Source organism: Camelus bactrianus, chromosome 5 (genome assembly GCF_048773025.1).
Source record: "Camelus bactrianus isolate YW-2024 breed Bactrian camel chromosome 5, ASM4877302v1, whole genome shotgun sequence".
Lineage (NCBI taxonomy): Eukaryota > Metazoa > Chordata > Mammalia > Artiodactyla > Camelidae > Camelus > Camelus bactrianus.
Window position 1 is genome coordinate 66,636,495 of NC_133543.1, and position 17,394 is coordinate 66,653,888.

The 17,394-nt window shown below is 38.7% G+C and overlaps 3 protein-coding genes across 3 annotated transcripts in view; all 3 read left to right on the top strand.

Moving 5' to 3' along the window:
• The first annotated feature begins 1,590 nt into the window (after positions 1 to 1,590).
• ASDURF (ASNSD1 upstream open reading frame) lies at positions 1,591 to 5,695 on the top strand. The gene is made up of 4 exons (XM_010960029.3): positions 1,591 to 1,809; positions 3,581 to 3,634; positions 4,781 to 4,856; positions 5,479 to 5,695. The coding sequence occupies exons 1-4, from the start codon at positions 1,720 to 1,722 to the stop codon at positions 5,547 to 5,549; spliced, it is 291 nt and encodes a 96-aa protein (XP_010958331.2). The 5' UTR covers positions 1,591 to 1,719; the 3' UTR covers positions 5,550 to 5,695.
• Positions 5,571 to 10,230, top strand: ASNSD1 (asparagine synthetase domain containing 1). The gene is made up of 3 exons (XM_010960030.3): positions 5,571 to 7,034; positions 7,327 to 7,508; positions 9,932 to 10,230. Exons 1-3 carry the CDS (start codon positions 5,571 to 5,573, stop codon positions 10,206 to 10,208), a joined length of 1,923 nt encoding a protein of 640 aa, XP_010958332.1. The 3' UTR covers positions 10,209 to 10,230.
• Positions 10,231 to 10,428: 198 nt separating this feature from the next.
• ANKAR (ankyrin and armadillo repeat containing) overlaps positions 10,429 to 17,394 on the top strand; it is a 60,079-nt gene continuing 53,113 nt past the window's right edge. The window contains exons 1-2 of the mRNA XM_074364026.1: positions 10,429 to 13,847; positions 15,561 to 16,196. Coding sequence (XP_074220127.1) covers positions 15,596 to 16,196 — 601 coding nt within the window. The 5' untranslated portion in view covers positions 10,429 to 13,847; positions 15,561 to 15,595. The remainder of the gene's footprint in view (positions 13,848 to 15,560; positions 16,197 to 17,394) is intronic.

Here is a 17,394-nt window from a genome sequence, read left to right on the forward strand (position 1 = left end):
TTGAAAACTCAAAGAAAAGGCATATCATTGCCTTTTTTTCTCAAACCAAAATGATTAATCCAGCTTGATTTCTTCAAAGACTCTTAACTATAATTTGGATTCTTCAAATACTTCTAATCTAGAAGTTTTTGTAAGAAGAACTTTACTTTTTAAGGTTAGCACATTTAATATATTAGAAATTCTGGGCTTTTTTGTAAATTTGGGTATTTATGCAAGTGCATGCGTATGTTCATAGAACAATCAAAACAGAGCTCCTTTGAGACATTACAATGGAATTTATTAAAACCCTCCAGAGTATGAAAACATTTTACATTTACTTAGCAAGATATAAAGGCTGTTACAAATTATGGATGAAGACACACAGAGAGCTTATAACTTCAGTTATACAACCTCAATCCCAGGTTGAATGTAAAATCAGAAACACAAAAACTTACCAGTCCAGACGTCAAAAAGCTGCTCTCCATTCCAGTGAGCACAAAATTCTTAATCAATTTGAGCTCATAAAGGACAAAGGAAAGACCAAAAAACTGGATTGTTTGTCATCTCACTTCTAATAGAGACTAGGTCTCCATTATCCAACAGACTCGATCTCCAGTATCCAACCATCACCGAACGGCTAGACCATAAAACCAAATTCCCAATCATTGCTATCAATGTGGAATAACTTAGCCATGCATAAAACAGAAACAAAAACTATTTTAATCAGTAAAAAGGAAAAATAGACAGTAACCTTAGTTCTATAACCACTTTGGATTTCAAAAACAGAAAATCATGTCTCTTGTGCAAATATAAAATGAACATATTCAAAGTTTTATTCAACTCATTAACTAATGAGGGAACAAGTAAGATATTAAAACTAATTCAAAGAGTTTATGAGGAACTAGACATATATTAATAAAGAAACGTTAGGATTGCAGAGTTAGATGCAAAACTGATTAATGTCACAACCTATAGGGTTATCTGGCCCACCAGATAGAAATTATTTGCATCTCTGCCAAAATTCACAAGTTAACCTCTGCCCCTACAGAATTCTAAAACAGTTCAGTCAATAAAAAAATCAAGCCCTGAAAAGCTATGAAAGAACATCTGTTACTCTCTTGTCTACTTTCAAGTTTTGGATAATTTTTCTCAGAGGAGTGTGGTATTGCAAATATTACACGGGACACATTTATACTAAAAAATTATTCATTTATCTGAAATTCATATTTAACTGGGAATCCTGAATTTATTTTTTAACTCTAATAACCAGTTAACAAAAACCTTACCTAGTCTGTACAGTTCCATTGCCAACAATGTATCTTAAATCTGTGCCAAGCTTCATATTCTTGCGTAGATAATAAATATTAAGCGGTAGTTCAACTGTGCTTCTATTCTTTATATTTACCACTGGGAGGCGCATATAACTCACAGACTATGGGATGCCAGCGGGTTGAAGAAACCACAAGAGCGTTTCAACATCGCCTCCGCTAGGGGACGGTTCGGGAACCTCTCAGACTCCACAGCCAGGCTCTGCTCACGTGATTCCCTAAGCATCAGTGCGCACGCACGCAACTGCTCCCTGGCCCGACCTGGACTGCGCAGGCGTTCCAGGGAGCGCGCAGACGCCATTGGCGGGGCTCACGGAAGGGGTGGAGACCCTGGGAGCGCGCCCGCGCTGAGGCTGGGGGCAAGAGCTGTTGGGGCGCTTTTCACGTCCTGGGTTTCTGGTGCTCCGTGGAGATGCCCAGCCGGGGTGCGCGACCCGAGGACGGTGCTGGGCTGGTCCCTGCCGACATCTCGACCCCGCACAAGGAAGATCTTAGCAGCAAGGTGAGTGTGGGACGAGGTGACAAGGCTCCAGGCTCGGAACAGGGCGCTGCTCGTCCGCGAAGATCCAAGCGGGCGCGCGGTCCGGTCTCCGCTTTGCCCGGCTGCTTTGACAGCTCCAGTTAAAGAGAGACCGTGAAATTTGCCCCGAGATTAGACCCAGGTGGCAGTGGGGCGGAGGTTTGGTTGGGTTTTTGTTTTTGTTTTTTACTTTTAGAAATATCACTTACCCTAGATCTGCTGCAAGTATTCTCCATCTCAGAAAATGTCACCATCATCCATCCAGTTGTCCATGCCAGTAAACTGGGAGCCAACCTTTATGTCCATCACGAAGTCTTACCAGTTTTACTTTTGAACCCTATTTCAAATATGTCCTTTTATCTCCATATACACTCTTAACTTCCACAGCCAGCCACTTTTGTTTATCTACCATCAGGAACGCTTCAAACATTTCCCAACTGGTCTCTCCTCATCCATTGTTACCTTCTTCCTGTCTATTCTTCGCTATAGCCAGCGCAATGATCCTAAAACACGTATCTATCACTTTTCTACTCCCCACCACGTCCACCCCCAAGAGAAGAAAATCAATATAAATCTTAATCGACATAAATAGACAAAACCTTTAAAATATCTTGAAGATGAAGATGGCTATAACCTTTTCAAGTAGTAGGTGCCCTAAGTGCTACTTTGGTTCTGTCCCAAATTAACGGTGGCATGTTTGGTATGTCTGTGGTCCCTCTGTCACAGTGTCCTTGTCTGAAGAACTAAACTGACCTGTGTGTCTACCATTCATAAAATGAATGGGAAAGCTCTGATGAATAACAAGTCTCAAGAAAGTTGTACAAATTCAGTCTTGGAATTCAACTCAGTCTAGTCAGATACTACACTGTCAGTTGGAGAGATGGAAGGGTACATACCTGTAGGAGGTGAATTTTCAAACCATACAGCCCACTCTAGTTACTACCATAGCAGGTGACTTATGCTGATATATGACAGATCCCTGTGAGAGGTAGAACAAAGATTTTAATCTGCTTTTAGAGCCACTAGTAATACTGTAATCAATCATGTTCACAAGATAACTACCTTTACTGAAAAGAGTTTCAAAGAAACGTAATTTCCACTTAATTGCGACAGCTCCTATTAATAAAAAGTAAGACCTAATTCCACAGTGTCAGCTGTGTGCTAGCCTTTGAGATACAAAGAGGAATAAAGCAAAGATGGAAAGTGATAGGTCACACTGCTCCAGATAGAGCATTTAGTACTACTTGCTTGTCTGAATGTCTGGCTGCACCATTTAGTTAAATCATGAAAAGTACCTGGTGGGGATGAGAAGTGGGGAGACTAGCCCGCTCCTCATTCCATTTACTATTTTGAAAAAGCTAAAATATAACTTAAATCATTGAAAAATTGGTATTATGTTTGGTGCATATTGTCTTTTTTTTTGATATTGTCTATTTTAAGTAAAAGGTAAAAATGTTATTTAGTAACTATGGCTCTTGCATGAATATGTATACTGGTTACCAACACCAACTCCCTGTCTGGGCTCAGTGGGCCAACTGACACTTAACAAGTGCAATCACTGTTTCTTCCTCCAAATTTCCTCCACCTGCACTCACCACAGACTGCTGTTGAAAAGAATCTATGTATTCACAGACTGCCCATTCGGACAGTCAGTACATTATCACCCCTTATCCCAGCTCTTTAATTTTAAAGGTCCCTCATTGAGCATACTTTGATAACCTTTGATTTAAGAAAGTTTTCTTTATTTCAACAGATTAAAGAACAAAAAGTTGTCGTGGATGAACTTTCTAACCTGAAGAAGAACAGGGTGAGTTATTAGAGTTATTCTGAATAGTATGCCAAAGGGTTTGATTATATCTTATTAACTATACAAAAAAGTTACAAGAACTACATATAAGATTTATATTACATTTATGTCAAAATTTACAAGATTACAACACCTTCTTAGTTAAGTTGCAAAAAGCAAAAAGTGTCCAAGATTTTATATATTTATTATATACAAATATCTATATAATAATCATAGTTAATACCTTTTCCCCATCATATGCAATTGACATTACCTTTGTACCAAATGACTACTAATGGTATTTATTTTATACCTGAATTTGGTGTTTTCTTTTGAAGTAAATTAACTTTAAATGTATTGAGAAGGCAGGAAGCTATTCCTTTAAGTGAATGTGTATAATAGTTGAAAAAACAAAAAAGACAAAGTGAATGTGTATAATAGTTGAAAAAACAAAAAAGACAAATGCTTCTCCCCCTCCACATTTTTTTACATCAAGCATCCAAATCATTAACCTGGTCATTTAATGCCATTTCCATTAATGTATTCATAAACAAGTAAGCTACTGCTTCGTGTGTAATTATACTGCCAAAAATGACATTTTAAAGTTAAGGAAGAAATGATTTGAGCCCTTTAAAGCTTTTTAAAGAGTATTTTGATAACTGACAGGTTAGACATTTCTGATACTGTCTTTTGTGGAATATTGAAGATACGACTGATACAGACTTTCTAGAGGGAAAATTGGCAGAAAGCATCAAAGCTTTAAAACTATTACTCTTTGACCCAACAGTTCTATTTATAGGAATTGATACTTAGGAGAGAATCATGAGAGTGCACAAAAATTTAGCTACAAAGCCTTCATCACATTGATTTATAATAGTGAAAAGTTGGCAACACCCTAAGTGTCTAAACTTGAGTACTGACCAAATAAACTGTAATATTATTAAAGGAAAGTGGTATTATAGTATATGCAGAGAAAAAAAGAGTTTTACTTCAGTGTTAGCAGTAGCAGCTTCTAGACAGTAGGATAATGGGTGACTTTTGTTTGTTTATCTGTATTTGCTAAGGTATTATTCTAAATGTATGTTACCGAACTTCAAGAATAGGGTTCAGTTTTGACATCTGCTTTTTAGATCAAATCATGATATTAGCCTAAATTATGTTTTGCAGAAAGTATATAGGCAGCAACAGAACAGCAACATATTCTTTCTTGCAGACCGAACAGAAATGCTTTCTGAAAGCAAAAGTAAGTTTTTTTGGTATATTATATGGTAATGCACAGAAATTCTTTTGTGGTCTTTCTGTAGAAATTCATGGTAGAGTCTAAATTATACTGTCTATATCTGAATGTTCATATATATATATATATCTGAAGATTGGATGGTGTTATACCTATTAATAAAATTAATGCAGTGGTTTGGTTTTCCTCAAGTTAGCCTTCCAAAGATGAGTATATAGGGAAAAAAATTTTTAATGAGATACGTTAGAAAGCAATAATTATTAACATAAGCTTTCGAGTTTTAGACAGATCTAGGTATGAAATACTGTTCTACCACTTTCTACCTTTGTGATGTTGAGTGAATCACATTGAGCCACCAAGTCTTGTGGGGTTTAAATAAAATGGTACATATTTATAAAGTGCGTAGTTCGGTGCCTGAGTTAAACTAAGCATTTAACGAACAGAAGCTGGTTTCTAAAAGATAAACATTCTTCATTAGAAGCCTGTTGTAAATTATTATTTGAACTAACACAGTGCATGTACTCAAATGGTGTGATCTTGGTAAATAGCTTGTTTTGCCCTATGAATTACTAGGTAAAGGTCCAAGAATTTTTATTTCACTCAATATTTCTTCTCCCCTCCCCCACAGGTATACTGGATGAGCTGAGAAAAGAATACCAAGAAATAGAAAACTCAGAAAAAACCAAAGTCAAGAAATAGTCAACTTGATTTCACATCACAATGTGTGGCATTTGTTGTGCTGTAAGCTTTTCTGTTGAGCATTTTGGTGAAGATTTGAAAGAGGATTTACTGTGTAATCTTAAACGTCGAGGCCCCAATAGCAGTAAACAGCTGTTAAAGTCTAATGTTAACTACGAGTGTTTATTTTCTGGTCATGTCCTTCACTTAAGAGGTGTATTGACTGCCCAGCCTGTGGAAGATGAAAGAGGCAATGTATTCCTCTGGAATGGAGAAGTCTTTAGTGGAATAAAAGTTGAAGCTGAAGAAAATGATACTCAAATAATGTTTAATTATCTTTCCTCTTGTGAGAATGAATCTGATATTTTGTCACTCTTGTCAGAAGTCCAAGGTCCTTGGTCTTTTATATATTATCAAGCATCTAGTCATTCTTTATGGTTTGGTAGGGATTTTTTTGGTCGTCGTAGCTTGCTTTGGCATTTTGGTAATTTGGGCAAGAGTTTCTGCCTCTCTTCAGTTGGTTCCCAAACATCTGGAGTGGCCAATCAGTGGCAAGAAGTTCCAGCATCTGGAATTTTCAGAATTGATCTCAAGTCTACTTCCATTTCCAAATCTGTTGTCTTAAAATTGTATCCTTGGAAACATAACTCTAAGGAGAATGTTATCAAAGAATGTGTCAATAGTCTGACTCATATTTCAGCAGACTTGCCAACATTTGTATCGGTGGTAGCAAATGAAGCCAAACTTTATCTTAAAGAACCTGTCATTCCTTTAAATACAATGTTGCCACATGCCCCACTTGGGGTCCATTGCAGTAGCATTTCTAGCATCCCACCAACAAGAGAGACCCTTCAGGTCTTTCTTACCAATGGATGCATGAAGAAAGTAGTTCAGCAGTTCATTGATGTCCTGACTGTTGCAGTCAGTAGACGTGTCTTGTGTTTACCCAGAGACGAAAACCTGACATCAAGTGAAGTTTTGAAAACTAGTGAGAGGAAAGCAAATGTTGCGATCCTGTTTTCTGGGGGTATAGACTCCATGGTTATTGCAGCCCTCGCTGACCGTCATATTCCTTTCAATGAGCCAATTGATCTTCTTAATGTGGCCTTCATGACTAAAGAAAAGACCACACCAACTAGTTTTAACAAAAAAGGGAGAAGACAGAAAGATCATTGTGAAATACCTTCTGAAGAATGCTCTGAAAATGTCACTGCTGCTTCTGCTGCTAGTCCCGGTGAACAATTCAATGTACCAGATCGAATCACAGGAAGAGCAGGGCTAAAGGAACTACAAGCTGCCAGTCCTTCCCGGATTTGGAATTTTGTCGAAATTAATGTTTCTCTGGAAGAACTTCAAAAATTGAGGAGAACTCGAATATCCCACCTAGTTCATCCCCTGGATACGGTGCTGGATGATAGCATTGGCTGTGCAGTCTGGTTTGCTTCTAGAGGAGCCGGTTGGTTAGTGACCCAGGATGAAGCAAAACCATACCAGAGCGCTGCCAAGGTAGGACACAGCACTGGGCTCACCACTTCTGAGACTGAATTTTGACGCTTAAATCTTTCAGCATTTAAGTCGCAAGACTATAGCATGTTTCAGTTGCACTTAAACTATAGCGCAATATATATGACTTTTTAAAAACTGGGCATTTTTTTATTTTATGGCTTTGCCTTGTGGTTTTTCTCTGAAAATGTTATCTTTGGGATTATGATTTTTTTAAGCTTTGCCTTTATCTTAGTTGCTTTCCTGACTGTACAGTAGGTAACACTATTATATGAATTTCTTTAAACCTTTGTAGGTAGTTCTTACTGGAATTGGTGCAGATGAGCAACTCGCAGGTTATTCTCGCCATCGTGCCCGCGTTCAGACACACGGGTTGGAAGGACTGAATAAGGAAATTGCGATGGAACTCGGTCGAATTTCTTCCAGAAATCTTGGTCGTGATGACAGAGTTATTGGCGATCATGGAAAAGAAGCAAGGTAACTGTTATCTATCTGAGGGCGAGTGGGTAATTTTGTAAAAGCTGTAAAAGGAGATTTTAGATTCCTTTTTTTCTGGAGACCGTTCAAATGAATAACAGTAGCAGCAATATCTTGGCTTTATATTTCAGTCAGTCAGTCAGTCAGTGAGAAGCAAAGCTGAAGAAGGGCCAGAACTCATCCTCCAAGAAATAAATGACTTTTCAGTAATTTTCATAGATGATATAATGACGTGATTGCTTTTAAGACTACAATGAGAAAGACTGTAAAACTGAGATAGTGAAATACTGAGAGAAAGTATTTAAAGGGCTTTGTTTGGTTTTAAATGTTTGCTTCCCTCCCAGTAAGGGCGTAGTCCTCCTCCCAAGCTTTCTCCTCCAGTGTGAGAGACCCTGGCCTCGCCTCTAGAGTCATTTCTGCATGTACAGGCGTTCCTGGGTACGATGCTGCAGGCTCAGTCCCAGACCACTGCAGTAAAGCAACTCACATGAAGTTTTTGGTTTCCCTGTGCATACAAAAGTCATATTACACAAACTGTAGTCTATTAAGTATGCAATAGCATTATGTACCCCCAAAATGTATATATACCTTAATTAAAAAAAAGCAATCACAGAGGTAACATTAAGATCACTGATCACATATCACCATAACAAATATGATAATACTGAAAAAGTTTGAAATATTGCAAGAATTTCCAAAATGTGACACAGAGACACAAAGTGAGCAAATGATATTGGAAAAATGGCACCACTGATAGACTTGCTCAACGCAGCCTGCCACACACACGCACGCACACACACACACAAACGGCAGTATCTGTGAAGCACAATACAACAAGGTATGCCTGTATAGATTCACGTTGATTTAAACGGTAGTTTCAATCCTAGATTCCCCTCTGTAATATGTTTTTTGAACACAATTTTGTCACATGTTGCAGATTACCTAAAACTTTCAGAAATCAGGCACTTTCATGTATATATTCTTTTGTAACCTTAGGGGTTTATGTTTACCTACAACCTATTTCTGATGATAGTAAACAAGTGTTTGAATATAGTTTTTTAAAGCATTAAGGATAAAAGATGTGTCACTTAATTATAAAAAGCAGAAATTTGTTCAAGTCAGTTAATTTATTAAGTGGTAGTTTTACTACAAGGGTGCAAGCATGCAAGAACAAGGAGTCCAGATAAGCTTTGTGGGAGTGGGAACAGCATCATGCACCAGCTCGCAGACTTCACTGTTCCTGTCTCTACTCCAGTCTTTCCTGCCTCCCACTGAACCATGATTGCCTTTACATGGTTGTCATTCCTGTGTTGCCAGTTCTGCCATGTGTAAAACTTTGACTACGAGGTCATTATTCTGTCATAATTTTCAAAATTTCATTATAAGGAAATACACAATGCCACAATACAGAGTGTGTAAAATGTTTTCCTTTTGAAGAGTGTATGTGTATGGGAGAGAAAGAGAAATTCAGTCCACTATTTCAGCTAGATCAGAGAAAAGGGAATTTATTTTATTCAGTAAAAGCAATAACATTTCTAAAGACCTCCATATGATACCCTTGGGTAAAAATGGATCAGAAGAATGTTTAAAACATACAGCTAATACAGAATTGTGATTTAACAAAAACCATTATAGGGGCTAGATCTAAACCAACTTATGGATTTGGGCATACATATTAACAGTAATCTATTGATTAGCTTCTCTTTAAATTTGCTTTTACAGTTAATTCATTTTTATAAAAAAATGCCTTTGCCATTTTTGCTCTCTCTAGTTAAGCTAGAATAAAATGTAGGGAAATAGAAACACTAGTGTAACTGTACTGCATTTTAAGGAATTGTGGGGCAGGGGAAGGGATTAGAGTATTTTAAATGAAAAAAGAACAGAATTTGGTAGGAAATTAGGGGAGCCAAAAAGGCAGAAAGTTATCTTTTTTGATCTAATATTTTGTTCTGTTATGCCTATTTGTCACCATTTAATCAATTTAAATGTGACTAAACAATTTTGATGCCATAAAGTTTTACCGTAAGTGAATGTTTCACAAGTTCAGGATAATACAGCTCTTCTATATTGGTTTTGTATCCCTAAATTCAGTATCTTTTGACATGTAAAGAGCACACACAGATTGAATAATTGACTGAAGACCATGCTGTCTTCAGGGCATCCCCAAAGATATCTTGTGAAAAAATTTGAGAATTTATCTTTTAGCATATGTATTAAAACTAGTCAGGTGTTGTGAAATACTTTTTAGTGTGATTAAATTTTAGCTGTAAAATTGGGTAAATAGCTAGAATTTTTTAATTTAGAAAAATAGTGCCATCAAGAATTAATTTATACTGTGAATTTTAACATATTAAATAAAATACAAAAGAAATAATCACAACAGATTGATTTTTTTTTAATAGTGGTTATACTTTTTATTTTAGATTTCCTTTCCTGGATGAAAATGTTGTTTCCTTCCTAAATTCCCTACCAATTTGGGAAAAGGCAGATTTGACTTTACCCCGTGGAATTGGTGAAAAACTAATTTTGCGTCTTGCAGCAGTGGAACTTGGTCTGACAACCTCTGCTGTTCTGCCGAAACGGGCCATGCAATTTGGATCCAGAATTGCAAAAATGGAAAAGAATAATGAAAAGGCATCTGATAAATGTGGAAGGCTCCAAGTCAGTTCCTTAGAAAACCTTTCTATTGAAAAAGATTAAAATGTAATATCTCACAGTGTAACGTTTACTGAATGATGATTTTAAAAAAAAGACTCTCTGTTGTATAATGTGGCTTTAAAGTTGATTATGTGAATTTTTACTTAACTTTGTAGCTTAACACAACCAACTTATTCAAATTGACACTCCAGAGAAAGAGAGACTACTTGAAAGAACAACCTAATAGAACTTTCCTAATAGAAAAGTCTAGTATTTTTTTTCTCACGTAAACCTGTTTATTCTAGGAAGAGCAACTCATTGAGAGATAAAACTGTTTTAAAAATTCACGTATATGTACTGTTCATTGTTTCTAAGAACAGATTAGAGCCTTAGCTTTTTAAACTTACATACTTATCAAAGGAATAAAGCCAACCACAAAATAAGAATCAACAGAATGCAGTAATCCAATCATAAAGGACAGTCAAATGTGCTTACACATATTCAAGACATCAATCATCTGAGTTATAAATAAGTAATTCCTTTGTGTCCTTTTTCTTTTTCTTTTTTTGAGATTCCACATATAAGTGATATCATGGCATTTTTCTTTTCTCTTTCTGGCTTGCTTCACTTACAATGATGATCTCTACAACATGGATATTTTAAACTGTGATATTAACATTGTTTTGAACTCTTACATGGAGTAATGTCCCACCAGCAACACTAGAAGAAAAGCAGCTTTTACTTTTCATGGTATCTACATCCAGAAATAACTCAATTTGTTACTGTTGTTATTTGACAGATGAGAGAACTAAGGTGTAGAGAAGCTAAGTTTGAGGTTCACACTCCTGAGCAATACGTGGCTCATCTCCTGAGGCAGCTCACTGTCCCACTCTGAGAACTTTTAAAAACTATTTTAAACATTCTCCTGTCCCACAGATCTCTAATCTCCCTCTTTTCCCCATTCTCAGCTCATGACCTACGCTTTTCACAGAGAACTCCAAGTCATCAAGCCAAGAACTACAACCCTTTCCAACACCAGAAATTCTAACGCACCTGTTTGTGCCCCCATCCTTCTCTCCCTGCTTCCCATTCAAAAGAAAAATGTGTGGATCCACCTGTTCTCTGTACCCCAGCCCTTCCTGCCTTTCAGAAACCTTATGCCCATCTCTTTAGTATCTCCAGCCTCTTCTCTATAGCATTACTTAAAATGTTCTGTAGTCTATACCAATTTAAAATGAACACCCCAGGTCCTCTATCTTCTGCTTACATTCTTTTGCCTCTCATCCACACTCATCCTCTCCACCTTTTCACCTATTCACTGCACTCCAACCTGACATCCACCCACATTATTCAGTTGTGACCACCATATACCAAGGTCATGTTTGGGATCTGTCCCCAGTCAGGGCTGACACCCTTTCTGGATCTGGACATACTTTGATTCTTTTAATCATAGTGGGAAAGAAATTTCAGAATTCTGGCCGATACATATCGGAGACTTTCACATGCCCTGAATTTATTCCCTGGTAAATGCAATGTTCAAACCAGATTTAGATATTACATAAATAACTTTCATTCTTCTGTCTGAAGGCAGACAAATGCAACAGTGTACATGGTCCTGAGCACTAAACAGATGTTGCTCATATTGGGAGTAGATAAACTAAGATTTGCCCCATAGCCTAGAGTTGAATTTAATAATAATTTTTGAGTAACAATACAGTTCAATGGTAAAAATATACCAGGCACTATTCTATGAGCTTCACATGCATAATTTAATCAATTGAATCTCTGAAGGGAAACTCCAGCTTACCTTCTCCAGCAAGTGTTCGTGTTTTTTGTTCGTTTTTTTTGGTTTTGGTAGGGTTTTCTTCAGTCCCCAGAGGGCCTGGTTGTTTACAACTTTCTTGCAACTTAATCCCATAAACTCTGGAATGAAGGTCTATGTTAATCCTTAAACAAAGGAACAATCTTTCCCAAGATTTGAGACACAGAACAAACCGTCTGGTACCTGAACAAAAAACCTTTAGATACAGGAATTTACATAAATTGTTACTACTTCATAAGTACAAATGTGCAAATCTCTTAAAGAAGGCAGCGACTTTCTGACATCTCTTGCCCAGGAAGAGCAATCACAAATTTACTATTATTCACTACGACCACAGCAGCTAAAATAATGACATGGTTGGAGTAAGAGAAATTCTGCCCCCAGTCACCAAAAACTCCATGTTGCAAAATTCAGTGGAAAAGCTCTGATCTCCCTTGACCTAGCAGCCGCATCCAATAAAGCTGGCCATTCATTATTCATGAAACACTTACCTTGGCTTCTGTGACCAATTTTGGTTTTCCTCCTGCTCCCCTGACTACTTGCTCTTTGTCTTCTTTGCTGACTCCACCCTCTCCACTTCACACTTTAAATATTAAATTCCTCAGGTTTCCATTCTGGGTTCTCAACTCTCCTCCTCTGGTCTCGCCCTTGATTTCAGCCACTGCCCTGGCTTCAGTTACCTGAAGCCTGCCCAAATGTACAACGTCTAACCACAGCAGCCCGTTCTCAGCTCAGACCTGTGTATCTCAGGCACATCCGACGTTTCTACTTCGTTCTCTCACGGGTACAACTGAACTCTTAGTCTTGCCCCAGTACCCTGTTGTTCCTGACAGAAATTTGGGTGTCACCTAGACAACCACCTTCTTTTTCAACTCTATCACTATTGAGTCTGTTACCACCAGGCCATCTCATTATTTCTCAAACCCATCCACAGCCCTCCATTCCACTGTCACAATGCAAGCCTGCCACTACCATCTACTGCCACCAATCTAGCCTAAACTTTTAGAATGAAGTCCAAAAGCTTTAACTCGGCAACCTGCAGAGTCTGGCCCTTACCTACCTCCTCCGCTAATTTTGTGCCCAAATCCCTCTTATTCTCTATGTAAAGTTTTGTTCCCATGTATGGCACTGTTTAAATACAGCTGTATAATGATCTGTGTAACTGTAAGCTCCTTGGGGTGTTGTGTCTGCCGTTTTCCTTGGTCTCCAACTCCGAGCACAGTGCCTGGCTCACAATAAGCGTTCCGTCAATGGTCGTTGAACGAAAGAATGATGATGGAGGTGGGATTCCAACTCAGGGCCAGCTCAGAGCCTGGCGCCCTCGCCTCTGCCACTCTGTTTTTGGCTTTCGCGGAAACAAACACTGAAAGCAGAAAATGGTGCAGATGCACGGCGCGCAGAGCCCGAGGCAGGACTGAGTTCTAACCGGGAGGGCGGGGTGAGGGGGCACTTCTGCCCGGGAAGAACCTGCGCCGCCGCAAGGGAGCGCGACGCCGTGGAGGCCCGCCTGCGGGAGCACAGGGGCGCCCCCTTGCGGCGACGCCCGGCCGCCTCAGGCCCGGAGGACCAACGGTTTCGGCTCGCGCCCGGGCGGCGGCAGGGTCCGGCCGAGCGCTGGACGGCGGGCGAGGCCCAGGGCTCCCAGGAGGGCGGGGCGGCTGCGCGAGGCGAGGCTTCCCCAGGCCCTCGGCTCAGGAGGGTCGCTCCCAGCCCTCCCCGCAGCGGGTCCCCTCGCCCTCGCCCACGCGGGGCTCGTGACGGCGGACTCGGGCCCAGCGAGAGGCCGTTCGAGGCGACCGCTAACCCCCGCCCGCAGGAACTCTCCGAGACCAGCGTGGACACCCCTTCCTTCTCCTGTACAAGAACACTGACATTTCAAAGTAGGTTTCTTCCCTTTCCTCTCCTGTTCTCCCCTACCCCTCTTTTCCGCCCCTCCCCTCCCCTCTTCCCTCCCTCCCCCCTCCTCTTCTCTCCTTTCCCATTTCCCGTGGCCGTGTGGGCACAGGTCTTGGTCTTGAGGTTGGGCGAACCTGGGTAGGTTCTGATTCTGAAGGTGTGAAACCTCAGTCAGGCACGTTCTGTAACCTTCCTAGTCTCCAACGTGGGGATGCCAACGCCTGTCTCTCTGATCTGGGTTCTTCAAGTGTCCTGCCCAAACTAACAGCTTCGACATCACCTCTAACTTGTCCAAAAACGGAAATTCTCTGGCCTCACTCCAACCAACAGAATCAAAAACTGGGATAGGGTCCAGCAATCTGTCTTAACAAAGGTAATTTCGGTACAGGCTAGATTTGAGAACAATGTACAAAGGGTCCAGTTATATTAAATAAATAATATGTATAAAGAGCTGGGCAAATAGTAGGTGCTCAATAAATAGTGATTATAGTTATTATTATCCCAGGAACAGAGAGGCATTGCACAGAAATTCTATTTCTATTGCACAGAGATAAAGTTAAGCAGGTATTTCTTGTCTTTGCTTTTTTTTCTTTTAAAGCCAAGTCTTTATTTTCTTGCTTAAAAATAAAAACAAAACTGAAAACAAAATAGACCTCGGGAAAAAGTCTCCACAACAAAAAAGAATAGGTATGCAACCGTGGCTTCTTATGTATAAACTGACATTTCTTTTTGACATACTTTTTAGTATCTTTTGACTTCTTTTGAAAAGAATATGATTAATGTCAAAGGTTTTACAATTTTATTATAATTCAAATTTCAAATTGCTTATTCTACAATTAGTTTAAGCCTGAAAAAATATTAGAATTATTGTATGATCCAACAGTTCCACTTATGGGTATTTATTTGAGGAAAATGAAAACACTAACTCTAAAATATATGTACATAGACTGCCATGTTTATTGAAGCACTATTTACAACAGCCAAAATATGGAAACAACCTAAGTGTCTATTGACTGGTGAATGGATTAAGAAAATGTAGTATGTATACATATACAATGGAATATTATTTAGTTATAAAAAAGAATGAAAATTTTGCCATTTGTGACAACATAAATGGACCTTCAGGGCATTTTACTAAGTGAAATAAGTCAAACAGAGAAAGACAAATACTGTATGATTTCACCTATCTATGGAGTCTGAAAAGAAAGAAAAAAAAAAGCAAACCCACACACAGATACAGAGAAGATTGGTGATTGCCAGAGGTGGGGTGGGCAAAATGGGTGAAGGGAGTCAAATTCAATTATAAAATAAATAAGTCATAGGGATGTCATGTATAGCATGATGACTGTAGTTAATACCTTATTGCACATTTGAATGTTGCTAAGAGTAAATCTGAAAAGTTCCATCACAAGAAAAAAAATCCTGTAACTGTGTATGGTGATAGATGTTAATTAGACTTATTGTGGTGATAGTTTCAAAATATATACAAATATAAAATTATTTTACCTTGTACACCTGAAACTAAGATAAAGAATGTCAATTATACCTCAATTATAAAAAAAAAAAAGTTTAAAAATAATTGAAAATGATTGACCATGAAACAATTAAGCTTGTAACGATGAAATTATTTCTTGAGAAATACAGCTTCATTACATGGCAAATTTTATGGCTTGTCTTTTCCTTTTTATTTATTGCAGAAACTTCAAAAAGGACACACTAGGATTAATTAGAAATGTTAAGATTGTCCAAAAAAGGATTACCTAGATTTGATCAAAGTCAAGACAAAGAAACTTACCTGGAAAATTTAGCAGTACAGAGAAATGCTTCTGCTTTTTTTGAAAAGTATGATCGGAATGAAGTACAGGAGTTGCTAACGACTGCCCTAGTTAGCTGGTTGTCTGCCAAAGAAGATGGCCGCTCTCAACTAGACACCCCATCTGGAATTATGAGTCAAATAAATAATGTAGCTTTCTCCACTGCAATCCTACTCACTCCTATGGACACTACTGCCCTCTTGGACTATAGAGAAGTCCATCAGATCATAAGGGAATTGGCTATTGGAATTTATTGCTTAAATCAAATCCCGTCGATCAGTTTAGAAGCTAACTATGATCAGAGTTCTTCTTGTCAATTACCTCCAGCTTATTGTGACACCAGAATTGGGCAGATTCTGATCAGTGTTGACTACATGTTGAAAGCACTATGGCACGGAATATACATGCCCAAAGAAAAGCGAGCCAGATTCTCTGAATTGTGGCGAACCATCATGGACATCGATCCAGATGGGAATCCTCAAACAAAGAGAGATATTTTTGCAGAGTTTAGTTCAGCAGGTAAGAGAATTTAATATGTTTTATTTTTATTAGAAGTCATTTTTTAAAATTTAGAAGTAATTTATCAGTGACTCAGTTTTATGTATTTAGCCATATTTTTCAAATTCCAAAGAATCTATGGTTTCAGTAAAACTTTAATTTTTTTTCAATGTTACCTCCTGAATTCTGGTTGGGACCTGAGCCACAGAAGTGTTTGTTTGCCATCTATGCTATTTGCTGTATTTGTGGCTAGATTGCTGTGATGTTCAGATGCCTGGGGAATAAGGTTTGCTTGATGACAAGAAGGCAGCCTGACTCACCTGCTGCAGGTTGGGTTTCCAGATATGTTTCAGGCTCTGTAGCTTTTCTTTACCAGCAAGCAGTACCATCTCTTGGAGATGGTGTCTCTGTGTCTCAAAGACGGTTTAGATAGCTAATAGCTCTCATTTCCAGGCAGGGTAATCAACTTCTGTTGAGAGCAGGCTCCAAGAGTAGTAAGTATAGACAGAAATTCTCCTCCTCTGGGAATGTTGCAATCAGCACAAATGCCACTAGGTAGGTGCAGAGTACCAGAGGATCAAAGGATTGCTGGCTTCTAAAAGATTATAGCTCTAACTGGAACATAATAAATCTCTTCTTGTTATTCAGGGCTTTGGGGTAACTGGGGTGAAGAAATGCAAAATACTGCCAGTAATGTCTAATAAATTCCATTAATTTCTGTATTGTCTTGAGTGGTCTCGTAGTTCCCTCTGAAAGGCTACTGATACTGTCACGTCATGCAGAGGCATTGTTGAAGAGAATATGGCATGGTCAAAGTCTTCAAAACATTTTGTAGCATTTACCCAGAAGTGAACTCTGGCACTCTAGGACCTCCAAGGCTAGTTCAGGTTGTGTAACTAAATTAAGATGTCATTTTCATAGTTGATGACCCTTCGGAAGTTATCTAGTAATCTGTTCACTAAGTTACTGGACAACAGTAGAGAACTTGGCACAAGCCAGATGACATCTTTGCATAGTTGAATTGGCTGAGATGTGTCTGGAAAACTAAGTTACATGGTTTGCCCTTCTTGATGGAGATGATGCCAGGAGCTTTGTGAAGACCTGAGCTCTGTGGAGGTTAAGGATCAGCAGGATCAGCAGGAATGGATAGTAGTTTTTAATGTTAGAGCTTTGACGATTTTGACAAAAACTGGGTTTGCTTTTCTTCTCTTTTTACAAA